General features: G+C 43.0%; 1 protein-coding gene across 13 annotated transcripts in view; it reads left to right on the top strand.

Moving 5' to 3' along the window:
* The window catches only part of KALRN (kalirin RhoGEF kinase), a 464,835-nt gene that overhangs the window by 150,651 nt on the left and 286,709 nt on the right, over positions 1-27,475 (top strand). For 12 of the 13 annotated variants that reach the window (XR_014616305.1, XM_084209314.1, XM_084209316.1 and 9 more), the window contains 2 exons: positions 3,959-4,033; positions 14,320-14,434. Coding sequence is in view for 11 of the 13 variants with exons in the window: in XM_084209314.1 (XP_084065440.1) it covers positions 3,959-4,033; positions 14,320-14,434 (190 nt within the window). In the remaining 2 variants the exon portion in view is untranslated. Of the gene's footprint in view, positions 1-3,958; positions 4,034-10,620; positions 10,695-14,319; positions 14,435-27,475 lie in introns of all 13 variants that reach the window. The other variant, XM_084209310.1, reaches the window with a different exon arrangement.

Here is a 27,475-nt window from a genome sequence, read left to right as displayed (position 1 = left end):
CTGTCCTTCGGCAGGGAGCTCTCCAGGCCAGTTGGGGCATTTGTGCAAGGGAAAAACAAATTTTCTCAATTTCAAGATTGCTGCATTTACCGTGGAAGCATGCTTTAAGCTTCTCAGCTCACCCATCTGGCTTCTCATTACAGCATCTCATCTAAAACTGTGAGCTGCTTCTGCTACCCAGGGAATCCCTGCTAGGAGATGTTCTGTGCACGTGTGATGCTGCTCTGCCCTGAAATTTGAATCAGCCATGCTGAGGATCCACTCTTAATTCTTCAGTGCTTCCAAGAACATGTAATGCTGTCAGCTGCTCAGGCTGGCATGGGGTGCTTTCTTCTTGGGTCACTGGAGTAATAAAAGTTTGTAGCCAATCCTAATGTCCCTGCTCCATGAGTAGCACACTAAGCCAGGATGTGATGAAGGTGTGAGGGGCTGCAGGGTGACCAGGTCACAGCACCATGCTCTCTGGGCTTCTCTTTTGGTAAAGAGGTGCAGGTGGAAAACAAGAGGGGCTCTTTTGTGTAGTGCCACGTTTATGAGGATGGTGAACCAGCCAAACAATGCATGGACAATGGCAGAATGGCTCAGCCTGCCCTTCCTTCATCCCTCTGTCAGTCTGTGCCCATCTGCTGCAGAAGGGCTGTCTGAGAGGAGCAGCAGAGAGGTGTAGGGCAGGCTACAAAGCCTTTGTGTGCACGGGGCTCTGCAGCAAAATGAGATGGTGCTCTGCAGACATGGCCTTGGATCCAGCACGCAAACAAACAAAACAAATATATTAGAAACAGCTGGGGAAGAGGACAAAAATGAGCATCATTAGGGATATGCTTATAATAACTTATGAACTGGGGAATGCATCATTGCTATGCTGGCCCCTCCTGGAGACAGATTGGCTGTTGCTTTTTGAGTCTTTATTAGAGCCATTGGTTTTCCCATTTATGCATTCCTTGCCTCAGATCTTGCTGGAAACCTGACAGCATGCTCTGAGAGGGAGCCTCCAATGCAGGAATTTTGTCAGGAACTGGAGCAACCTCTGGAAGCACTGGCCATGGCTGCATCTGTAGGTCACGAGGTGCACTTGGTAAAGTACTGTGCATTGCTTTTGGCACTGATCTGCCTTTCAGAGCTTCCTTCTTCATCCCGAGGGAAGTTTTGCAGCTCTTGGAACTTATTGTTTATTCCCTGGTTGTAGGACAGGCTCACAGTTTTTCAATTCATTTACTTTGGAGTGTGTCTGACCTGTCCTGGGTGATACTGAGAAAGGGGAAGGTACCTGCTGCAGCACCATTCCCACTCAAATCTTTCCTTGCCTCTCCTCTGCCCAGTCAGGACATCAGGGCTGTTACCAGAGAGCCCCTTGCCTCCAGCCCATCCTGCCATAGCTCAGGGGATGACCATCTTTTTAAGTCATACCTTTTTCTCCTGGTCTCTATGTATTTCCTCTGTGAAATGCAGTCCTTCCTTGCAGGAGAGTGTCTGAAACTGGCCTTCAGCCCTCAGTATAGTGGGTTCTTGCTAAGAAGTCCTTATGGTGTGCTTTACGTCCACCCACTGGCTTTTTTTAGCAGTGATCACAAAGATTTCAGTTGCACTCTGTCTGCTGCACAGTTGGGTGCCTAAGAATTGACTTTGCCTTTTTCCTGACAAATTTTACAAATACTGGGGAAAACCCAACTTGCACTGACACTGCAGATCTTGCAGCTGGATAAATTTGGCCCTGTACTCCACTTGAGTGTCTTCAAACCCTTGTGATGTGTCTCACACATCGGTTGTTCCCATTTGCTTCATGGTTGGATGAGATGCTTATATACAAAGCTTCTTAAATTCCAAATGATGCCTGTGGCTGGGCACTTCCTACCTTTGATGTGAGAACTAGCCATAGCCTGGGATCTGAGGGGTTATTCTTGTTAAGAGGATAAGGTAATAGCAAAATCTCATATATTTAAAACAGAGTGCACAAAATCCTGTTTACTTGAACACAGAAAGAATTCAGCAATCAGGGTTCATTTCCCAAAACACTTTATTGACACAATGCACACTTTAGGCATCCTCTGGGACTCTGCTGCAGTGCCTGTTCAAATTGCAGTTACGTTGGTCTTGGCCTTGCATTGAATTACCTCACTCCTTTGAGTGCTAGTTTTCACTAGCTTAAGGCTTAGCTGGTGAGCTTATGCATCTCCTGGGGCTGAGTGTCACAGAGGTGACACCTGAGAGCAAGTGGGGACACAGAGAGGTAGCTGAAGTCTTTGGTCACCAGGGAGGGACATATTTACATGTACAAGACAGCCTTGTTGCACAATCTGACTGTGACTGGCAAAAACCAGTAACTCAACCGTAATAATACTTAACACTTGTAGATCGGCTGCAGGCGGAAATGGATGTTTTGGTCTTCTTCCTGTCTGTTCCAAATGTCTGCATGGATTGTAACACTTTGCCTTTGCAGGCTGCATGTTGGCAGCAAAAGATGACAATGTAAAGGGGGAGCTTTTATTCCCAGTCCCACTTTCACACCCAACTGCTCAGGTACCATCTGCTGTGTTCAGCAAGGAGGGTGTAATGGCTACAGCAATGAAAACTGGTTAGTGAGAAGACTTTCTTACCCTGGCACCAACTCAGAAGAATGGTGGTTGCTGCCTGCCTGTGAAAGGCAGAAAGTAAAAACACAGGGTTTCAAATGTGTTATATTCTTTGGTGAGCTGGAACAAATCTAAGGCCATATGGAAGATCACTTGTCCTGATGGCTATTATTCACTACCCAGTGATGGATGAGTTATTTTTCAGGGGAACTGCAGAGGTGTCCTTCAAATCCACCTTTTCTGGGGATGGCAGTGTCTGGCTTGCTCTGAGATGAGCCCTTACTGTTGGTGTTTTGCAGAGCATAGATATGCTGCTGGAGCCTGAAACTGGGCAGTTCTGTTCCCAAGAGAGTGAAAGACTGTGATTTCTTGGGTGAATATTTAGGATACATGAAGTAATTTGGCACTTCAGGGAAAGCAAATGGTCTGAATAGATATGCTTCATGTGCAATCAAACAGCATGAATTCCCTGAGAATGTGCTGGGGCTTCAAACCACTCATGAGGAGGGTGTCCTCCCTCTGAGTGTGGTCCCACCTCAAGCCATTGCATCCCAGCTGTGCTATGCACAGAAGAAAGGGGCAAAGAGGAAAAGCTCTTTTTAGGCCAGCCCCTGTGCAAGTCTGTCTCAAAGGCTGATGCTAAATGGATGTGTATATGCTATAATGTTCCCTCCAATTTTGCCTGTCTCTGTTCAGAACAGCGAAGGAAGAAGGCTCCTGGCTTGCTCTACAAGATGGGGATCTCCCAGGTGATAGTGTTGTGAAAAAGGCAGCAGGGATTAATCTGGTTACGTGGAGGAAATTGTAGGTACACAGTTTGTGGTCATTGGGAGTGGGGCTGTGGCAGAGCCTCATCCCCCATGGGTACAGCTGTGAGCAGCAGATGAGCAGCACTGACAGCAGTGAGCCATGGAGTGCCCAGGTGCACTGACCAACCACCAAAGGGAGCAGAGGGCACACAGTGCAATGCCTGAACATGAGGGGTGTAAAAGTCTGCGCTAAAGAACAAGAAGGGCAGACACTTGAAGCCTTCTGAAGTAGTCTAGTATTACTCTGTATGGGTTGAAGCCCTCTGAAATTGTGTGATGACATTCTGTGTATTGTGGCTGTCTCAACTGTGTTGTATGCTGTGACAGAAAATTTGTTAACCTTTCAGAACTTCTGAATGCTAGAGTAGTGAGCTGATTCTCTGTATTTAATTTTTTGAACAAATATATCTCTATTGATGTTGATGTTTGCTCAGCAGCCATTTGGGCCTCTTTGTTGGTGCTTTTATGTAATTTATAGCCTTTCTCCAATTCGATTTTGAGAAGCTTGGCATGTTCATGAAGCTGGGAGCAAGAATGTGCTCCCTTTTAATGTGACTTTCCTGTTTTTCTGTTTTGCAGGTTCTTTTCGAAATGATGGCTTAAAAGCTGCTGATGTCCTTCCTATACTGAAGGAGAAAGTGGCCTTTGTGTCAGGTGAGCACATATTTCCTTGATCCCTCCAGCCCATCGTGACCACTGTCTGCCACGTCTTGGTCCTTGTGATGCTGCAGAATCTCAAGGGACTGGTTTCACATTTGGACTTGGCAGTACCTAAATTAGCTCTTCTGTTAAGAAAAGGGCTGTATGTGGACCAGGACTATCCAATAATGCTCAGAGTATGGGAAACTAACTGATCCATGTTAATTTTCTTCATATTCTGAGGCAAGGGTAAATGAGCAGCACAGGTAGGATGCAAGGCAGCTGCTCAGCTCCAGCCCAGATGTGGGTTGTCTCAGCATGAAGGACAATTCAGGGATCCTGCCTTTGGTTCAAGGTCAATGAATAGCATTCAATTCCTGTATGTAGGAAGCACTCAGGCCTATAAATCACTGGTGTTCCATTTACAGTCCCAATCAGCTTGCAGTTAAAAGTACCATTGATGCTGCATTTACATAACTCAGATGCTCAAACTCCTCCTACCATTCTGTACAAAGATTTACAGCCTTCATTCAAAAGATAAATCTCAAGGATCTGGGGGTGGATGAGGACTAGACAATATGGAAGAGGCTTTTGAGAAGAGCTTGGATGATATTGCTTCTGGTGTGAATTACAACTTGTCAGTGAGAGGGGGAAGAGAAAGTCTGAAGCAATCAGAATCTTGCATGAAGTCACTCAAATTGGCAGCATAAACCCAGGGTATTTCCAGTGGCAGCGTTTCTGATGATTACAAACCATTCAGGCTGCTTGCAATGAGAAAACCTCCATCAAGAATAGCCAGATTCTCTTGTTTGCAGTCTGCTTTTTCGTTTCCTTTGTCTCCACAGTAATGCTGACTGCAGAAGGGAGGAGGTTGCAGCAAGGCTGTTTGGTGCCTGGACTCTTCCTCCCTGGCTCCCTCCACAGGAGTTAAACCCCTGGTCCCATAAGGATGGGGTTCATCACTGTGCTGAGCCATGGGAGGTGTCATCCAGGCAAGGAAATCTTTCCCCTCTACTGAAAGCTGGTGTGAGATGTCTTCACGTATTTTAACAGTTAAATAGCCTGCAGATCACAAGTCCAGCTGTGACTTGAGGATCTATAAATGCTGACTAAACTTTCATCAATTACATCAAAATCCAGGAGTTTGAGGGAAGCTTCGGAAACACCAAAAGTCTTTTGTGACTATCCCAACAGTACTCACATGCAGGATCACTTTATCTTGCACTGCAAGAATACTGGATGCTGCTGAATGTCCTGAAATGTTTTACATGGTTGGCTTTCACTGCTCTGAAGAGGGGAGCATAGTAATAAAACCACAGCGTACCTGCACGCTTGTTTGAGACACAAAAGCTGAACTGGGTGCTCTGGGGAAGTGAAGGGGAGGAATTTATGCAGGGACTGTACTGCAATTTAGTTCTTGGCTCCTGCTGTTGCTTTGCAGGGAAATGATTGCAGGATCATTTGGTAATTCATGGAATATTTATTAATGACAACCTGTCTGGATTGTTTATGTAGCCCCTTGCACTGATGGTGCCTGTGTTCAGCTCTGAGCCAGAGGGTCTCACATCAAATCATCAGCTCGTTAGACGCTGTCCTGTGCCAAGCCTGCCTTGTGGAGGGGGGTGTTAAATAAGCAGTGCCAGCACAATCCCCCAGGCTTTCACACCATGATCCGCTGCAGGCAGGGTACAGCTTGCTCCATATAGACTCACCAGCCTCCAGACTTAGATCTGCTCAAAATGTGCTGTTCCTGACACAGCTAGAGGTCCTAGGATTTACACCTCCTCTTCATGGTCTCCAAATGCAATGACTACGGGCAGCAGTTCCCTTTGCAGGCAGAACACTTTGAGTTGCTGGTGTTCACTGCAATAGCCCCAGCATCCCCTTCCAGCCCTCAATGTAAGTACTGCCCAACGTTCCCCGGGACTGTTGTAATAAAGCAGATTAAGAAATTGATTTTAACATTTCAGCTGATGACAAGGTTCTTTTTAATTAAAATGGAATGATTTCCTAGAGTATTCTTTAAGCACAAAAGAAAATTTTTGGCAAAAAAGGAAAATCAAATACCTGGATTTTTCAAAGATCAACAAAAAAGTTCTGTAGTTAGCACAGAGTCTGGGATCACATTGTGTTTTAACCATGCTTCCTTGAGGAACAGGAGAGTTTTATTGAATCTTCTTCAGAGTTTAATACTACAGTTAATTTTAACGATAACAGTACAGTAAAGTTGTCAAGGGGGTTCTACTTACACCAGCAGAATTTATCAGCACACACAAAAACTCTCAGCTGAACATGTCAGTTGCAGAGTTTATTGCTTTTCTCATCAGCTGTGGCTCACCCGCTTGTTTGTCTGTGATTCAACAGGAAAATTGCAGACAACACACTATACCTTTCAGGCAGGGACTGCACTTTGCTTTGTGTGCCAGTGTGGTGGATGCTCCTCACCTGGACCCTGCAAAAGGGCAGAACAGGCAGGCAAGGCAGAGCAGCTGCTGCCTACTCCAGAGCAGGCACAACAGGACCTGTCTTCACAGCCATGTCATCTCAGAGGAGCACTCAGGCTCTTACAAGTGCACTTAATTTCAGAGTTGACATACAGATCTGTCTGGGCATGGATTCAGCCTAACTGCTGTCTGGGGCTCTGTGCCTGGCACTTCCCCTCAGCTGAGCCAGCAGCAGGCACAGGGCTCTGCATCTGCATCCCTGCACTCCAGGAAAGTTGAGGGGCGGTGGATAATGTCAGGATTTTTTCCTGGAACTGTTTCTTGGTTTCTTCCAGTGATCTCATCTATGAGCTAGACTGAACCTGAACAGAGTTCACATGTGTGTCTAAACAATACCTGAAAATCCCATTCCATAGCTCCTATGCAGAGCGATGGACTGGGCAGTTGCGGGTGAGGCGCATCCCAGCCATGGCTGATTGCTTCCATTGCTGACCTCCTGGAAGCAGATTAAGCAGGGGGCTGGCAGGGGGGAGGCTTTGGCCACCTGCTTGTTGTCTAAAGTCCAATAAAATCTTGGCTTTGCCTGGGTGGTTCAGTGTGTTGCTTCCAGCAATGGAATGGCTTTGGGAGCCATTAGGGAATGAGTTACAAGCCAGAGACTGATTTTTGTATTCTAAGAGGGAGATGAATGCTGAGGAGAAGAAATAAAACAGGTTGTAGATTATTTAGGGTGCTTTTTTTTCAGTGAGAGGTGGTGAAATATTTTGGAAACTGGGCTTATAGTCTTTCTTGGGAAACAGACGCTGTTTTAGAAGAGTGGTGTAAATTGGGGCGTTGTTCAGCTGCTTGATTATATTTATGGTAGATTTTCTATTGATCAAGGCAGTATGGAACGAAGTATATGAACTTTCAGGAAGGGAAAGGGAATTTGTTACCATGTTACCTTCCCATGCATGGAAATTTTCATGCACTTAGGCTATAAAAAGCTTGGTAGTTGACTGATGTCATGGGTCTTGCTGAAAGCATTTCCCCACATCCCACCCAGAAGAGTTTCTCAGGATCCTTCCCGGTATTTCCGCTCCCTGGAGGGCTCGGCAGAGCGGTGGCGCGTGGGCTCCTGCTGTCACCCAGGTACTGTCTGCTCATCTGCCGAGGCAGGAGTACAAAGGAGGAGGCTGGCCAGGTTTCTGAGAGCGTGGTTGAGCACGGAGGAATCAGCAGCAGAAGGGTGTAATAAGCTGGTGAGCTGCTGCAGCTGTGACAAGCAGAGCTCCCAGCTTGTCTCTGCAAAGCAGGAGGGTTTCCTGTGTGCCTTGGGCACCAAAAGGGCACAGAGCAGGGAGAAGTGGATGCACCAACAGCTCAGCCATCTCCATCCTTTGGTACTCCACAGTCCCCAACCCCACATCTTGGGTGGAGCCTGATGTTCTGGGTCACAGCAACATCAGAACATGACTGAGAGCCTTAAGGAAAAGCAGAGATTTCCTGAAAGGTCTTTCAGAGAAGGAATTTCAGTGTAAATAGATCTAAAGAAAGGACAGCTTTACAATTAGGTTCCACCAAATTGAGGCCAGCAGTATTGATGAAAGAGGAAAGCTCAGAAAAGACACTGACCTTCCCAAGGACACCACAGGTCACTGTGCCAGAGATGCCACATGTGGAGGTGCATGTTTTTTCTGCAGTAGTTGCACTTCACTCTGAGAAAGGGTTAAAATGAGATGCCCAGTGCTTCTAGGAACTGAAAGAGTTCCCATCCTGGTTTCAGGAGGTCACAAATGCTGATTTGTGGACACTGGAATTTGTATTGGGTTGGGAATAAAATTAATAAAAATATTGAATTTTTAGGTGATGTAAACATTTTGTATTTGCACAAAAAGTTTTGATTTAAAATAAAAGTTTAAATTCTCCTTTTCCTCTGGAATGGAAATTTCAAATGAAACATCAACAATTCTTCTACATTTTGTTACAGAAAAATATCTTCCTTTTCATACTATTACTTTTCAAACTACACCTTCCCTGGTGTAGTTTAAAATCAACAGAGTTCAAAAAAGGGAAATCTGCTATTAGAAAAACATGGCATTCCTTGACTATTTCTCCACGCTTGTCTCAAATGAGGAAGAGAAAGAGTGTGTTATGAGGGTGAATCTGTCCTCTCTTTGTTTCTCCTTATTCAGTACAGCTTCCAGCCCTGTGCTCTGGGCTGTGGGTTTGGAGTCTGTCTGTACCACTATCAGCAGTGGCTGGCATCACCAAGTGCTGTGGCTTATTGGCCAGTATAGATTTAAAATTAAAGAAGTACCCTAAAATACTTGCATAAAACAGTGAAAATTAATTACAAGACACAATAGCTTGTCTCTTCAAATCCATGCAGTGGCTTTGGGTGATTGCAGAACCAGTCTACTTGACAGGAAAAGGGATCACTCAGTGGCTGCTCTGGGCATCCCATCTAGAGTGTTTGACTTGCTCTGCCAGGAGATCCTCTGGTGAGAACAATTAGCCTTGCTTTTGGAGTCATTAACTCTAAGTGTAATGTCATGAAAGTTTGCCATTAGAATTTGATTTGGGGAATTGACTCTGAGACATGGATGCTGCAAAGAGCAGCACTGTGGATGATCAGGCCCTGGTGATTGCACTAGAGCTGTGTTAATTGCCTTGTTGTGGGAGCTTAAATTTCCATCACTTGTACTAGAATCACCTGATTGGAACCAACTGAACTGGAGGGTGGTCACACAGCTAGTTCTGTGTATGACCCTTGCAACAAATTAGTCTATCTTGAAGTTGCAAGTTGAGTTTTGCTACAGAAGTCTGCTCACAGTAACTCCAGTAGCAAGACAGACTCACAGAGCTCAGCTGTGACAGAGAAAGGAATGTTATTTTAAGGCTCTGGATACCAATTCCTTGATACTTTCCTTTCCTAGGAAGTCTGTCAATTAGATTTAGAAATCCAGTGTGTATTGTTTATCACTGTATTGAAGCGCCTGACATCAGCTGAGCTCCGTCTGTCTTCTGGCTCTCTTCATTATAATTCATTTTTTCACCATATTTTGGACTGAAATACCTGATGAGGATTATTTCAGCTCCTCTGGAAACTCACTTATGGTCTCAGCAGAGTTTCAGCATCAAGATTGATCAGCTTATGATCTGCAGGGTCAGATGAAGTGGTGCATTCACTTGAACTGCAGTAGACATCTGAACAGGGGCCAGAGACACTGTGTGCTGCTCCTGTTTCCGCTGCTGCTGGGCTGCAGGATGTTAGACAAGGTTCTTGGGAACCTTTACATGTGTGGACATTTGCCTGTGTCTCTAGTTAATCCTTGTGAATTCATGCTTATGAAGAGAGTGCAAAAGGAAGCAGAGGGTTTGAAACCCTAAAATGTGGATCTCTGCAAGCAGGTAAGGATCGTGGTGGAAGGGCTGATAGAACTGGAGAGATGCAGCTTGAAAACAGAGCTTGATAAAATCATTATCTGCTGCATACAAGTCTGCATTAACGGAAACTAATAATTTCCTGTCCTCAACAGGACTACACATAGCTGGAATTTCAGTTTATTGTGTATTAACAGGGATGGCTATGCCTCAGGACACAGAGATTTTGAGATTGGTAAAGCCTGTACACTGAGTTCACATCACTAACACTTTGGGACGGCCGACTTCTTGGCTTACCTGTGGGCAGCTGGGACCACTGTAGGCAGAAATATTTGGGCCCACCACTAAGAGGTGTTCAGACAGCTGCCAGAACAGGGATCCTGTCACTGGAGTCTCTTTCCTCTTGGTTGTAGGCTTGACTGGAAAAGTGGTCATCAGAAGGCCACTAACTGTGCTGCCTATCTGCATGCAGGTTTCTGAACTTTAAAGAAAGTTTCCTTTTAATGTGGTATGCATCACAATGCCCTGTGCCATCACTGCAATGTCCCCTGGATGATTTGTGGAGGAAGAATTATGTGATCTTACTTCTGGGAATAAACCCTGAATTTAGCCATGGGTTCTTATTGGATAGAAGAAAGGGAGATGGGAAGAGCTGGCAAAGAAGCCACTGACAGGAAAGGCCATCAAGAAAGGATTTTGTAGGAGAAATGCAAGGCATACATGGCTAAATATTTGTTCTCAGTGTACTCTGTGCCCTGAAGAGCATGTGTTTTTCTAACTCTTTTTTTCCAGAGCACTAATAACCAGACCATCTGTTTGCCTCTCTAAATCAGAGCAAAGCTCATGAAAACCCAACTTGAAAAACAGTAAGAAATTATCAGCTGTTTGTTTTAGCATTTAATAACTGTAATTAGCAAACCTAATGACATGTTTGATTATTTCATCACTGTTCTTCAAGTCCAGGGGGAGGCAGGAGATGGGACTTATTGATTAGAGCAATTGAGACTCCTGGCTTCCTTCTAGTTTTTATTGTCTTTTTAAACAATGTGCTGAGTAGCTCTCTGAAGACTGTGCATGTACAATTGGTGTAGAGATCATGGCTGACTTGGGGCAGGATTTGGCTCCCTGAGTGGATTAGTAACAAGCAGAGTGTCAAGCACTGTGAAGCTTCAACACAGTGGATCAAGTCAGAAAATCTCATTTCTTCTCCTGGTTCTTCAAGTGACTCGCTGTGGTATCTGGGCTGAACTTCTTCCCCTCTTAGTACTTTAATATTCCCTTCAGTAAAAAGATAATAATAAAGAAAAGGAATGGTATAGAGAGACTCCCTGCACAGCCAGTGCCAGAAGGTTTTTTCTCTTTTATTGTGTGTTGCTACTTCTTAGCAAGCTCCATTAGAGGAGATGAGCATCCTTATGTAGGCATGTTCGATGGTGGCAATATCCCCTTCAGTATTCCTAGAAAAGCAGAGAATTTGAGTTACAAAATATAAGAAAAACTCTGCAAATTATCAGTATTTAAGAGAGTAAACCACAGTTACTGAACTCTGCAAGTCTGATGGTGAACTAAACATACAGTGTTTAATTAGTGTTTAATTGTTTTAGAAGAAATCTAAGGTTTCTTTATACAGGCTCTTGGTAAAATTGTAAATTATGTAGGCATTCATAAAAATTAGTGATTTCTCAGTAACTAGGATTGCATGGACTTGAAGGAAGCAATTGAAGGATTCTAATATGTGTGATGTATTTGTAATAACTTCACTCTATTGCTCAAAGCCTAGAGCTGCACTTTTATCACAAATGAGAAACATTTGTTTCTAAACTTAGCATGTCTTGATATTTTACCCAAGTCTCCTTGTTTCTGTGCACTGTAAGACTAGAAGGAATCAGTCTGGGTGCTTATTTTTCCTTCCGTCATCCAGATACGTCCAACTGGGTCAGCATGTAACCTTCCTCCTCCAAAGAGCATGAACCCATTTTCTCTGGTCTGTCCTGGTAACTTCTGACCCTGTGCCTGAGCCTTATTCATCCTGCTCCCCTAAGGACAGTTTAGATGAACTGTTGAGGGATAGTTTTTATCCTGAAGCAAAGACAGGACAGGAATGTTCTGGATCCTATTTTCTTTTCTGTAGCTGAAATCTTTGGGTGGCTGTTACTGAAAGGATCAAGAATTTTCTGACTTTGTGTTTTCAGCCTACCAGAAATTGCACAGGTTTCTATTTATTTATTTTGTTGAGCTCACTTTGGTGGAATGGTAGGTGGTAAAAAAATCCCTGACCAGAAACAATTTCTGCTTTACGAAGCCAAGGTGATTGGGCAGCATCAGAGTGATTAGTGCTGCTGGGCTGTGGGAAGCTCATGGCCCATTCCAGGTGTTTCATATCCTCAGAGAGGATTATAAATGTGGGCTTGGATGTCTTCTGATCTCAAATCTTAGTGCTTTTCCACATTGTACAAATATTTAAATTATTGTGAATGAAGGAGAGGGAGCCTGAATGAGTAGCGGGTAGCGTGTTCTTCTGGGATGCAGTTCAAGTTGAGGTCTCTGCTTCAGCAAATATCTGGAAGCTTTTGAAAACCTTAGTTACATCTAGATATGATGGGAAATGTTTCAAAACCTTGAAAAGCCTCTTGTGCTGAAAAAGTATTTCCCTCCAGCTTTAGTTACTTGTATTGGTTTGCCATTCTATAGGCTGGCTTGCTTTTCTGTTGGACACATATCATGCATGATATAATGGTTTGGCATTGATGTGGTGTGTGAAATAATCTCAACAAAGGGAAAATGTACTTAAAATGATGAAGCTTTTTTTCATAAAAAGGACTGAAAAATTAGATGAGTTTATTTCCTTGTAAATGGAATTCTTTTTTACATTATGTCCCCACTTTCATGCTATGTGGCAGAGGCATGGATCTGCCAAGGTGATACTGAATTCCAGTGGACCTTCCTCGCCTTCATGGTGTAAAGCTAAAGGCAAATAGAAAGCACAGAGATTTTGGTGGAGATTAGGCAGGACAGTTTTTGTACTCCATATGTACTCCTGTCTGCATGAGGGCTCAAAATAAAGATGACATCTGTTGTTTGCCTCTCCATTCGTATCCCTGGACAAATCAGACACAACCTGGCTCCAATGGAGACTTGCACAATGTAACCCTTCAGGTGCATTGCATCTGCTGAAAACCATGGGTGCCAGTGGCATCTCTATTTGTGTAGATGAAGTTTGTGTAAGAGACTCTGTCTTGCACAAGCAGCAGTGCTGTAGAAAACTCTTTAGACAGATCTTAGCAATTAAAAATTATCTGTATTTTAAGTAAAAGTATATATAGTAGCAAGAATGTGGCAGTAGCACAGACTGCAGGTGTCCAAGTCCTTAATGAGAGATAACAGTGTGGATCAGTGCCAGAGATGTTCATGTCCTTGTGTAGCTTTTCCTTCTTGTTGGCCAAGTAAATTAGCTCAGAAAGCACATGGGTTTCCTTTCTCAGAAGTGATATTTCTGTTACAGGGATTATACTTTCCATTGAGAAGTGCAAACTCATGTGCATTTTTGCAGCTTGTTTGCGAGGTCCTTGCAGTTCTGTACTAGCTTTCTGAGCTGTAGTTTAGCTGTAACTTTTCCCTAGATAACAGTGCAAGCATGTATCTAACAACACAATTCCTGGAAGAAATCCTGAGACCATATGTAAAGAAATAACTAAACATTAAATGAGGTACTAGATTTCAGTTTCACTCTTCTTAAACTTTGTTTACAGGAGAGAATAAAATAAGGTGCTACAGAATAGATTATATTTGCCCTTGTATTTGTGGTAGTTCAGGGTAGAGTTGTTCCTTTAATTCTGATCCCTTAGGTAATTGTAAAAGACAAAGGGCGAGACACTGACAGTTTAAAATAAGTGATTTTTTTACACAGGAAAGCAACAGGAATGCACCTCCCCCCCCCCCCCAAATATTTTGATTGCCAGCAACACTTTATAAATGAAAAGCTTAGAAGACATGAACTTCTAATCAAATTTTTAATTCAAATGAAGTACCTGATAGATTAGAACATTGTGCTGCATAAACATTACTGGGATACATCGCTTCAAACTGGCAGGATGTAGTAAACTATCTTGGAATGAACAGTGCAAAACACTCAGCAACAGTCAAAAATGCTTTCACTTTCTTGGTGCTGACCAGTTTAAAACTATCCCAACAGTAGGATTTCACTAGCATCTCCTGCTTGGAGTGGCAGATATATTAGATTTGATGGGATTAATAGAAAGAAGTGCTAGTACCAATTTTCCTTGTGTGGGCTTTTTTTTTTTTTTTCTTATATCCCCCATTTGGAGCTCCAGCAAATGCAAGCTTGTCTTCTTTAATTTGGCAAGTCTGGAAGCTACAACGGGTGTGCAGACTCTTAAATGTACTGTAATTTATATTTATCAATTCAGTGCACGTAGTTTTTTTGATGTGTGCTTCCTGTCTGATTTTCTAACAATCCTTTATTTTCCACAGGTGGCCGTGATAAACGAGGCGGTCCGGTCTTGACCTTCCCAGCCCGCAGCAATCATGACAGAATAAGGCAGGAAGACCTTCGTAAACTTGTGACTTATTTGGCCAGCGTGCCAAGGTAAAGCTAGAAAGAAAACACTTCAAAGCTTAGGGTGGATGGGTGGGTGGGGAACTTGTTCTTGGCAGTTGCTGATTTCCAAGTATTAACATTTAGTACCTTGAGTTCTTGGGGTGGAGGAACAAAAGTGTTCCCTTCCTCCTCCTGTGTGTGCTCTGGTGGTTTTTATGGCACCTGAGGCAATGCAGGAGCCCCCAGTGTGGAGGCAGTGGGAGCAAACCTGGGCTTCAGGCTCCTCACAGCCTCAAGGAGCAGCTCTCAATCTCCATGTTTCTGTGCAACTCTTTAAAAGGAGTGCAAAGGCAGGAATGCTTGGAGGTCTGCAGTTAAATATAGCAAGCTGGAGAGAGCCTGCTGTCTGTTGTTGCTTTTTAATACCTTGTGGGAGGTTTGGGAGAGCTGGGGTAGGGGGCTGTAGTTGCTGGGGAGGAGAGAGTGCCTGTACAAAAATGCAGATCTTCCTGCTCCAGCACTTTCTGGAGATTTCTCCAGGCTGGGGAAGGAACATGGGTGGACGAAAGAGGGAGCTTTCAAAGAAAGGCATTTCAAATTGTTCTGAATGTAAACCGCCACCTTTCCCCGCATTAGTCTCTGTGGCTGTCTTCCAACAAGCAAGTCCCCATCCTTTTCCCAGGGATGCTGGAGGAAAGGTGTGCTGCCAGAGCACATTTATTTTTTCAAGCCTTGGGAGATCATTTATAGGGCTCAGTGCCCAGAGAGGCATTTCTGATCCAGCCTCAGAGAGTGAGTCTACATATGCCCTCATCCAGCTTCCTTTTCCTATTTTTATGCTTGGCAAATATCCTTTCCCAAAACCCTCAGCTGTTGAGGTGAGTGTTATCCCAGGGCAGGTGAGGGACTGAGAAGGGATGCTGAGGGTTCCAGGAACACATCCTGTGCAACCCAGGAGTTCGTTCTCTTTTAAATTCCCAGAACATGGGCTGTTAAGCAATGTTCATGTTTTGGCAAAGTTAAGACATGAAGGGCAGAGGGGTTGGCTGCATCTGGAGGTCAGGAGGTACAGGTCTTGGAAATGCACTCTGTTCCTTAAACATGCAATGTGCAGAGGAAAAAGGTTGTATTTGGTATGGAAGAGGGCTAAGGGCTGTTTGGAGACTTAATCACTTGGCTGCAGTGTGAGTAGCAAATGCAGCCATGTGCACCAGATCTGCTAGTGCTTGTTTCCTGGACATCATAAGTCCTCTGGTGATGCACTTTTTGCTCTGTTGAACTTCTGGTCATCAAGGTTTTACTAATGAGTCTGTTTGCTTTTCTCCCTGCCTCCTCTCATTTCATCCCCTAGCCAGCTCCATTTTCAGCCACGTTGTGAGAGACATTACTGACACGCTGCGGGGCTGGGGGACCAGTAGGTCATTCCCTGGGAGCGTGTGTCCCAGAGCTTGGCAATTCCCCCCCAGCTGCTGCAGTAATGAAACTGGTGCCCTACATCTTATCATTTTTTGCATGGTTGCAATATGAAGATATCACATTGCTCCAGGTTCCAAGCAATTGCGGAGCAAAAATGACCTTCTAACGTGTCAACCTTTTTTGTTAATTGCTCTTCCCTTGTGGAGGTGGCAGTAATAGAAAGATGCATCCTTTCTGTTCCCCACTGTCACACAACTGAATCAATTAGCTCAGTCTTTGATGCTGCTTTTAGTTCACTCTGGATCAGTGCAGCAGTGATTTTTCTGTGATGATGCAGAACCTGGGGTCAGAGCTACGTGAAGGAACCAATACAAGACCTGGCTGCCTGTGTCCCTAGAAACACTAAAAACCATTCTCCTCCTGGTGGTCACTACAAAGCCTTGTTCTGTCCTGGTGTGTAAAGCCTTGGGAGGGTGTCTCTCTAGTTATACCAGAGAACATCCTTTCCTCTGTGCCATCTCCTGTCATGAAAATGTATCCAGCAGTGAGGGACTGGCTATGCATGGAGCACTTTCACTGGCTTCTCAAGGGTCCTTGCAGATTGGACCTCTGGAGGTATTAACTGGAGTACTGTCTCCTTCTTGGGATGATTGCACATTGAGAAGTGTGGAACAGAAACCAGCAAGAGTGATCAAAGGTCTTGAAAATGTGGCCTGTCAAGGAAGGATTAAAACAGTAGAGGTTGTTCAGTCTAGAGAGTGAAAAGCACATGAAAGCATGTGGGGATGCTGCAAAAGGAAAGGGTTTGTAGAGTGAAGACAAACAAACGCGTTACACCAAAGCAAGTAAAGATTAGGCTAGACATGAGAAAAATTTTTCTAATGGATTCCCATTAGCACTATAAGACATGCTTTTATTTCTTAAATCCTTCTGTTGCTGTATAGACAAGCCTCTGGCATTGATATAAATGTTATGGAGAGTGTATAGTAGATCAGGAGGTTATGTCTCCCAGTTCTTCCTAGTCCTGTTTTGTCTGGTGCAACAGCTGTCAACTTGCTGCTCTAGGAGGGAAATGTGACCACAAACTTCATAGATTTGGCACGTGGGATTGTATAACCTGTGTGGTGTAAGGAAACACTGAAAACTCATTTTCCCTAAACATTTTGTTCACTTTAACAAGGGCAAGCAGCAGAGCTTTCAAACTTATTTATGTTTTGGAAACAAATATATGGAAGGAACAGTTGGAATTCCTATCACTGGCTCTCAGTTCATGTTTATTCCAAGATGAGTGCTATAGCTACTAACTATATCAGCCATCCACCAAAATAAACAATTTCATTTGCAGAAACTCTGAACAGGATGTCAGAAGAAACTGCTTGAATGTTGAGTGCTAAGAGGAGAAGAGCTTTCTGTGCTAGCTGAAAAAGTAGAAATTCTTTCGGAAAAAGAGACTGTAATTTATCATATTGACACCAGGATAATAATTCTTTCTTTATTCCTGGTGCATTGGTTTCTGAGTGAGACAGATTGCTCTCCACATTGATACTATCTGTCACTTAACCCTTGTTTTATATCTTAATGGAGGGGGCAGAGGTGGCGCAGTGCTGGGAGCTTGGAGCAGGTATGAGATTGGTGATGAAATGTGATGATAGATTAGGGTAAGTGAAACCAGGGTCTTGCTAGCAGTTTTCAAAATTTCTGATTCAGCTTTCTGCAGTTCCTTCTTCAAAACCAGAATAATAATGTGGGCTTTCTGAAAGCAGCTATGTGTGCTTGAGTTAGAGCAGAATAGTGAGGGCTTTCATGCAGCTGGGAGGCACAGTCAGGCAGGTGCCTGCAGGCAGCGGGGTTTCCTGTGTGGTTGAAGATTACTGCCTGGGGGTGAAGATCTAGGAACACAGCTTGTTCCTATCCTGAAATGGTAACCTTTCAGTACACAGTGCCTGGGGTAATTTAAGGCTCCTGGAAGGTTCAAAAGCCTGATCCTGCAGTAGGAGGAGGAGGTTGTGAGTGGGTATCTGACACTGTGAACTAATGCGGCCCTGGTTCGGTGTCCTATGTTGGCTCTTTCAGGCACATCACAAGGTCCTTTTCTCTAAGCAGTTCCACTGTAATTAGTTACTAAGGAACGAAGACACTATTCATTACATGTAAAGATAATTCCATGGATGCCAAGTTGCTACCACTCTGCCATTTTCTGCTTGGTTTACATTTGCACTAATGCTTTCTGGGTAGGCGAAGCTGTATTTCTTGTGACTCAGGATAGCTTCTATTTACATGCAAATTTAAATGGATGCAATGTTTAGAAATTTGGAGGGCGTGACTGAATCTAGGATAAAATGCTGTTTATGATCAGGGGAGCTGAGGGAGAATTTTCTGGCCTTGCTGAAGATTTTATATTTTAACACCAGCGCAGTGCCATCTATTCCAGTAAACTGAGCTTTGATTTATGTGTGTGTAAATGAAACTAGCACCAGGCCAATCTCCTCTGCGAGCCCTTTGGAATTAGGAATTAAGTTATGCGTAGGCTATAGGAGGATAAAAAGGAGACAGAATATTATTAGGCTGAGTTATCTCCTCACATGGTGAAGCAATACGATGAAGGAAATGTTCTCTGTCAGCTAGAGTGAACCTTCCGGCTGAACACATCAATCTGTTCTGGAGCCAAGATAAGCAATCTTCTGTGCTCTCTGCAGAGGGGAAACCCGAGATGCCTCAGGGGCCTGTGTTTTTAAAGACATCTACTTTTTATTTGTGCTCTGTTCTAAAAGCTGCTCAAATGTTTCCCTGTTCTGGGGGACATCCAGGGCATGACAGCAGCGAAGTGTTTCCAAGGACCAGCCCTGTGTGTTTGAACAGCTCCTCAGAGCTGCCCAAGCTGGATGAGAGGTGCTAGGAGCAGTAAAACAACTGAATTGCCCCTAATAATTAGTTGAATGACCGGGGCTTTGTAAAATTAGAAGAACAATACAGAGGATGGCAGAATGCAGCAATACTCACCCACACTTGGGTTTATTTTAAGCTCTTCTCTGGTGACCTGTGGTACTGTGTATATTAGCTCCTCTGGCCGGGAGTAGTGTGAAACTCATTTTGTTGATTGATAGGAATTAAACCCTAGAGCTCTGCTTTCTGTTATGTGATCTTAGCGCAGAAGGAGCTTTTGAGGACTTTTTTTTTTTTTTTTTTCTCCTGGAGGCTATTGTAGATCTACAGAAATAGCCTTCTATTTAAAAAATAACACCAGGGACGTCATACCAATTTTAGTAACTAAATATCTGGTGCTATCGATAAGATAATTATTCCACCATACACTTGTTTCAAAATACAGCAGTAAAAAATGCAGTGAAGCTAATGAGCCTAATGGATATGTAATATTTTCTTCAGATATAATTTATCAAATAATGGTAAGTTATTTTGGAGAAAGGGGTTCATTAGAAGTAAATAACTGACATGAGTGCTGGTAAATTGGAGAGTGTTTTGCCGCTCTGTAGCCAGTTCAAATCCAGCCTGTACCATATGTGGTATTTGTGTGTTATGTTTTTATCACTCTGTTAGGAATTGGGGGACTTCTGTCGAAATATTGGTGCTCTTACTTTGTCCTACTGAAAGGCTGCAGAGCTCACTGCTGTGTGTTGCTTCCTGTGTCCCGTTACTGACCGCCTCAGGGCCAAGTTACACGTTCACTGCTTGTTGGAAATCAGCACTTCAGAAAAGGATCTCTGATCTCCTTCCAGCTGTGTTAATAACCTGTTGAGGCATTTTATCCTGGGTGAGTGGATAGTGGCTATAATTGATGTTGAAACTCTGTAGCAAGTGTCTACAGCTGCAAGCTTGGAAACTCCCATTTACCAGAAGCTGCTAGAAAATGTGGACTTCCTAGAAGTGCAGAGAGAGTGACAAGAGCTGTCAGAGCCTGGAGAGCAGGACTTACGAGAAAAGACTGAAGGTGTTGGGGATGCTTATGTAACAGAAGGAAAGTAAAGTGATCTGTTAAAATACACTCTGCAAGCCCGAGCTAAAGTAAACAATTTAGTCTCAGTGTACGTGGAAAATGGGATGAAAAGAAGGTGATTAAAATCACAGACTGAAGAACTGGAACAGGTTTCTGTATCCTTGCCATCTTGGAGACCCTGTAAGGAGGTGTGTCAGGAGAGACCCAGGTCTTGTCACTTCTGTCTTGCCACAGAGGCATGAAAACAACAGTCACTCCAGCTTTTGTGATACTGTTTTGCATAAAGATGCAGGTTTTTAAAATAGATACACAATTTCCTATGCTTGTTTTTAAATCAGCCCAAACCTAAGTTAAATGGGAGTCCTGTGATATCTTTTTCCAAATGATTTCCTGCTTTCATTGCCTGTTGCTGTTTTTCTGGCTAGCGTAAGGTCCCATCTTGCACAGCTCTGGACCTGAAGCAGATGTCCTCTTTTTCTCTGCCCTCTGTGGGAGCTGTGAGTGCTCTCTGAGTGATTCCAGCCTGGTTACCTGCTGAGCCCTGTTCTGCTGCCCAGCTCCATAACAGTACAAGTGTTTTCAGACTGGTTTTGTGATGAGCAGCACAAAGAGCATGATACAAAGTTTTGCAGTTGATGTACTGTGAATTGCATAACTCGTGTAGCCCTTTCCCTCTAAAGACTAATAAAAGGCAGTGTAAGCTGGGCTCTGCGTCTCACTTTTACCAGTAATCATTGATATAGGTCTAACAGAAGTCTCTGTTTATTGTGAAATAGAAGAAATTAGATTAACTTAATATTGAAATAAGCTTATGAAGATTTCATTATCTTGTTTCAGAATTGAAATAAGTAAAATAAAGATTGATGTTCTTACAAGAGTGAATTCCTTATTTAAAGTAAATTCCTTAAAGTACTTACAAAGAGATTTGCAAAGTATTTTCTAAATTGTTTATCTTGTATCCAAACTTTTTTGTACTGTTTTGGAAGACCTGAAAATCTCTTACTGTTTTTTTCCCCACTGAGTTCTACAATATTTCTTTATTCTTAAGTATAGCTTGCTCCATTTAATTATATTTTAATTGTATTCCAATAAATAATTGAAGTTACTGATTGCCACATACAGAGAAACTGGGATTTCAACTTGTCATTGTGTTCTTAAGCATTGTATTCAACACTCAACATCTGCTTAATTTTAGGCTATAAATCTGCAATTGAAAACAGTTAATATGAACGAATCCCTCATTTATGTCTGAATTATTTCCAAGGCAATTGTTCTATTTTACAGCATAGGGGAGGGAGTTCAGTTTTCTCTTACTGCCAATCTCATGCTGAGATTTCAAAGTCATATTGGGTTCTCTCTGGTTCGTCTAACATCTCCAACACAAATTCAGTAGGTTAATAATTTGAAGACTTAGGATTGCAGAGAGTAGCCCTACAGGCCAAGTTTAACATAGAAGGGAAATGCCCAGGTCTGGAAGAGAATTTGCCTTTGCTGGCACTGGCTGTTTCCTTGGCTGTTTTCCAGCCAAGTGGGAGCGCAGTTGTACCTTCTTCAGTGGAGTCAGTGGCTAGGGCTTGTGGAGGGCACATGTCCAATGGAATAAAAGGTCACTGTTTTACTTTGTGCTCCTCCCAGGCAGAAAAGTAAGCCTGGCTACCCAGTTCAGGTCCAATGCCTTTTGGTTTTACTGGTCTGGCCTTTTTTGGTTCAGCCCTCTCATCTGCAGAGAGCTTCTCATCCCCACAGGCAGTGCATTCAGGCTGCAAGCTCAGAGAAGCCAGAAGGATGGCAGTGAGTGGATTCCTTCTCACAGCCCCCATCTTCCCATGTCCTCTATAATGAAAATAGCCAAAAGGTGCTGCTGCCCACCCGCAGCTCTGCAGTGCCACCACACCTGGCTTCTCTCTTTCTTACTGGGAGAAGAGCCACTGGAGGGCTATTAAAACCCTCTGAGCAAAGTCAGAGCTGCCTCCTGGATGGGTGATGATTCCATGCAATGGCATCACCTCAGTCCTCTCAAAGTTTGGTGGCCTTTGCCAAGGGTCTGAACTTTGCTAAGGCCCTGAGAAAACCTCAGCTATCTTCTCAGGGGAGCCTCAGCTCCCCTGCAGGGGCTGTGGGGTGCTGATTCTGGCTCTCTCACACAAGATGGGTGCTCATCCTGTCCAGCCACTCCCTGTGTTGTTGTATTTCTGTTAGCAATGTTGTGCATAATGCCTCACTGCATTTCCAACAAAGGATTCTGGCTGGGAAGGATTCTGCTTGGATTTCTCCAAATCTGGATCAAACAGCAAAACAACCCCTGTCACCATGCATGCCACCACTGCTGGCTGTCCACCATGGCCTGGTGTCACTCAGCGGTGCTGGCAGAGTCTGGGGCCTGATCCCATCACCTGAGTTGTCTCACGTAGAGCTGTGCTGCACACTCTGCTTTTGAGCTCTGTCCAAGCCCTCAGTCTGGGGATTAGATCAGCATTGTTCCCCCTCCTAAATGGCTTTTGCATGTTGGTTGTACCGGCATCTGCTGCCTGGAAGGAGAAGCTGAAGTGATGGAGAAAAGGCAGAAACTTGTAAACTTGGATATATCCTGCACCCATTCACTGGTGAGGGAGCTGGCGGGCACCACAGCCTGCTGTAAATTTTATGCAGAGCATCATTTTCTCCATCCTCTTCCTCAGTGGCTGTCTGAGAAGTGTTTTGTGAGTCTCTGCAGCACACCTCCCCATGCTGCCATCCCTGGCCTTGGCCACATTAGTCCTGGTGTAAAGCTCTTGCATGTTCCTCATGGGCCTTTTAACCATCAGACCTGTGGCTCCACAATGCTCCAAGAGGCCCAGGCAGCAGTGACTAGCAGAATTCCTTGGAGAAGGCAGGCATGTGCTAATGTGAGCAGTAATTCAGAGAAGCTAAAATTAGCAGACAGAGAGGTTTTGTGGGAGCGTCTCGCTGGCAGCAGAGCTGGCACAGGCTGTGCGCAGTTCCCTCCTGAAGCTGTCAGCAGCCGTCAGTGGAACATGCAGTAGTTCAGCCAATCCTGAATTTTCTTTTAGGTGATCTCTTTCCTACAGTTTTTGCAGAGACTGTAAAATAGTTTTTGTCTCATTCCACTATGGGTGCTTGTGTTCCTCATCAGTAACTCCAGTATGTGCTATATCCTTTTCACCATTAGAAATTATTGCGATTTGGAAGTGGCTTATGCCATCTCTTCATGGATGTCATTAGAAGCAAAAAAACAACTGCTGTGCTTTGCAGTCTGCTTTGTCATGGACATATTGTCCAAGGTATTTCAATGTCAGAGGAAAGCTCTTCTAGACTCCCATGGAGGATGGATGAGACCTTTACTGTGTGCCAATATGAAGCAAGTAATGGGAGACACAGGAGTGGAGTTGTCTCAGCCTGGACAGGCTGATTCTTATCCTCACCGGATGCATGGAGGTGTTGGGGATGCTGCTCCAAAGTCTGGGTTGCCCAATGCATAGCTGGGATAGGACTGAGAATATGTTTTCAGGAACATAATTTTAGCCATATCTCCAAATGAATAATAAAAAGCTGATGCTATCATGCTCTCTGTCAGTCACTGTTAAACCAAATCTGTCAGAGAAAATGCTCACGAATATTACATTTCTACAAATTTAATGAGAATAGACAGCTGCATCAAGGAAAGAGACCTAATTAGTGTCCACAGAGAGAAGTGGTTTGAACTCAGCCCTTCTCAGAGACTGGAGGTGTGCAGGTATCCCTAGATCATGTAAGAGGCACATTTACTATTAACCATTAGAGAGTCAATGTGCAAACCACTACCAAGGGTTTGGCAGTTCCCATGCTCATAAAAGCACATGCTAGTTTATGGTATGAGAAAATTTATCATATTGAAATAGAACAATGACCAGTTCATGGTAATGTGGGATTGAGCAGGCTGATGTTCTTATAGCATGGAAAGTATGGCTTGAGACTGGCAAGATTTGTCTCAGAGGTTGGGATGCTCAGTTCCCTGCTTGTTTGCAAAGGGAATTGGTATCCAAGTTGGGTAGACAGTTGTAAATCTCATCAATGGTTTCTTCTCATTTTCCACAAGGTGTTCCTAACCAAGTCTGTGGTGTTTTATGCCTTCCTTGTGGATCCTGGCACTGCTTCAGAGTTCCCTGTGGATCCTGCAGCACTGCATGCAGCAAAACATAATTGTAACTCTATGGTGTGAGACTCCTGGGCTACTTAGATTAAGAGGAAAAAAAAGAGAGAAAAAATTCTTTAATGCAAAGTAAAATCATAAATAAGAGAAATAATTCTAGACTCTTTCCTTTCCCCCCAGGAAAAGGCAGCAAAGTGTAATTCAGACATGCTTTTGGCTTGGCAAACATTGTCTGGTCAGCAACGTGTGCCACAGTGTATTTTTCTGCTATTAACAGGGGAGGATTGGTTTCCCTGACTGTGTACACAGGGCTTTATTTTATGTCTAACTTTAAAGAGAAACCTTAGTCTCTAGAGAATTTTCCAGTGATGTAATATTTTAGAAAGATCCTTTATGGTACTTCACCAACAAGGCAAAGCACCAAAACAGCTTTCCCTTGTCCTGCAACTGTTTTCAGGGAAATCTTCCACCTCTTAAACATGCCCACACCACTGTGCAAACAAGAGAAAGTAGGAACCTGCTGTAAGCTTGATGCTCTATTTACAAGGGACATCTTTGCTGAAAGTCCTTTTGGTTAAAGTTAGTGAATAAAAATTGCAATAGAGCATGGGCTTTGTAGAATAATTGCATCTCTCCCCAAAAATCATAGCAGCAATTCATCTCCAGCCAGATCAGTCTGCTTTAATATGCCTTTCCTGTCCCTTTCCCCTGTTTCACATGGGAATGCAAGAAGAATTGACAGTCTCTAATATTAATGCTGTAGTATTAGAAAACTTTCACTAGAAGGATAAGTTAAGTTTTATAGTTTGTTTATCTATTTGAGGCTCTGCCAAGCCAGATGCTTGTGCTATGAATGTTGTCATTGAGGATTGAATAAATACTACTTTTTGAAGTTTAGTTTGAAAGAATTACTAATTAAAAGTTATTTTTGCTTGGTAAGCCTTATTAAAGTGATATTAAACTGTATTAACTGATATTTTACATATTGAAGATAGAAAACCCTAAGTGGTTTTTTATAGATATGCTGCATGAGGCAGAAGTACACATCCCTTGAACAGTGTGCACTGATTAGACCCCTAATTTCTGGGAAGCAGGGTCTTAAAGCTGCCTTTCCCAATCCTGAATTGGGAGCACTCTGTAGGAAATTGGCCATGTACTGTGTTGCTGCCTGATCCTAGGAAATGCACTTAGAAATCCTGTCTCATTTTGAAATGTACCATGCAGTAGTTCAAGGGAGTGGAAGAAGGGAGAACAGTAATTGCAAAGGTATCTGATTAACTAATGGGTGATCTTGCACGTAGGAAGCATAGCTTGTTAATAAACTGTTAGTCTAAGAATGATTCAAGTAGGCAATATGTTCTTTTTCCTTAAGACCTCTTTTTTTTCTTTTGTTCTAAAGACAGAACTAAACTCTTACAACACTGATTAATGACATCCAATTTTGTGGTTATGTCCCCTTATTTCTCCATTCGTCTCTTTCTACAACATTTGTAATTTAGTTCAGAAACTGCATCTGGAGAAGAAAACATTTCTGGGATCACAGATTAGTTAAGATTTTGCTCCCCACTAGAGATTTGTGGGTAGGAGCTGCAATTCCATTCCAAAATCTAATTAAAAATCAGGTACCTAGGAAAGTAGTGAAAAATCTTACCCATAAGAAGAATGTCTGGGAACTCTGCTTTTTAATGAACTGTTAGACTAGGAATCAAATACACAAGCAGTATGTGCAGGTTTTTTAGGGTTTTATTCTTCTCTCTTCACAAGGCAAATCTCAACTGTTACATCATTCCTCACTTACCAGGCTTACTGGAAATCTCAGTTTCTCTTCACTTTCCAGAACAGCCACCCTAATGATTTTGCAGTGTCGGATCGTAAACTGTAGGTGACATGGAAATAGGGTCAGCTAAAAGGATTTCCTGGGATTTTCATTTGGGAATGAATTCTGTAGGATGCTTCACCACAGTAATTTTAGGGACTGTTAAATTGTATCTGTGTGTATTAGCATCAGCAGCACTTACCCGATGACTTATTGGGCACTACTAATTATAGAAAGAAGGCATAAATTTTTGTTAGGTAAAATCCACTCAATACCTTTGAGAAAGAGGCCATTTGAGAATCCACCTGCTCTAACTTGGACACTAGATTTAGAAATGTTCATCTTAGCAAATAAGAGGCTAGTTGTCCTCATTATATATTTTTTACATTCCCAGGGGTGCTTGGAAATGTAAAACAGAATAATGCACAGAACTTTGAGCGACATAAATCAAATGAATGTATTAGATACAATACCAATGCAAGTCTGTCCTGGTGTCCCTTTCTGGGCTTTTGAAATTGGTGACAAGTCAGTATTTCCAGAAGCTGAAGTCCATTTTCTCAATACTGTGCTCACATTGCTCTTTTAGAGGCAACTGGCTTTTTAATTGTTTTTACAATGAAAGCATATTTTTCCTTTTTTTTTGTGGGAAGATACAGATGCACAAGGAATTTTTAACTGTGTCCATGCTGCCTTGAAAAGATGACAGAAGTCAAATGTGTAATTAGGGATTCTGTTAATAGTCTAATTCCTATACCTGTGAACATTTTTTTGGCAGATAGCTTTTTGTGTCTTTGCTTTCTTTTTTGTATTTCTTGTTCTCTTGGCCAAGGACTGAGGTCCTTTTCAGAGGAAATCGTCATAGACCTTCTGGGGTGTTATTTGTTCTTTGTCAAAGGCCAGTTTTGTTTTTGAGTGAAATACTCTAAAGCATAATATTAGACCCTGTTTTATTTAACACCTGGTGACTCATAGAAAATTTCTTTAAAATCCTTCACAAGATGTTACATTTTAAGATAATACAACAGGTTATGTTAGCATTCTTATAATGTAGGTTTGTTTTTGTAATGTTCAAATTGAATGTTTCCAATGCTGGGACACTTTCTGTTCTGCATCACATAGGTTCAAATATTGGTCAAGTTCTAAAAGCTAATGATAAACTATTTTAGGTAGATAGGTCAGGGAGAAGATCAAAGAAATCATTATCACCAGATGATGTAACAGGATTTTTGGGGTGGATTTTAAGGTAGTTGGAAGCAAATTAATATATGAGGTAATTTTATGAGTTAGTCTCAATTGATTTATCAAACCATTAGTTCTTCCTACCTTTGATGTGCGCCTCCAGTGAAAATTACAGGATTCCCCTGTTGGTTCTTCCAGGCTACAGCTGACTTCAACAGAATCTGAATGAACTTGAAATACATATCTGCTCTGCAAACACAATCAGGCAACAAATGAATCTCAAGACAACAGACTAGAGAGGATTTCTAGGCAGCCATTACCAAGCTTTCAGACTTTTCCATAAGTCTTGTACACCCTAAGACAGAATAAAGATTTTTATTCATTGTGTAAGTTGCCAGGGGCATAGAAGGAAATCATCAAGGTGGAAACATGCATTCACCATGTCTGCTCTTAGTCCCAAATGAAAGGAGGATATCAATACTTTTTCAGGCTAACACATTAATTTGGTACAATAGATTGGAAACTGATGCAAGAGGTCAACCAAAGCAGTAAAAGGCCTGCCTGGCCTGCAGGCTTCTACTTACTGTGTCCTTTTGC

This window comes from Fringilla coelebs, assembly GCF_963513975.1.
Source record: "Fringilla coelebs genome assembly, chromosome: 7".
NCBI lineage: Eukaryota > Metazoa > Chordata > Aves > Passeriformes > Fringillidae > Fringilla > Fringilla coelebs.
The sequence above is the reverse complement of the archived record's forward strand: the minus strand, read 5'-3'. Positions and strand labels throughout refer to the sequence as shown.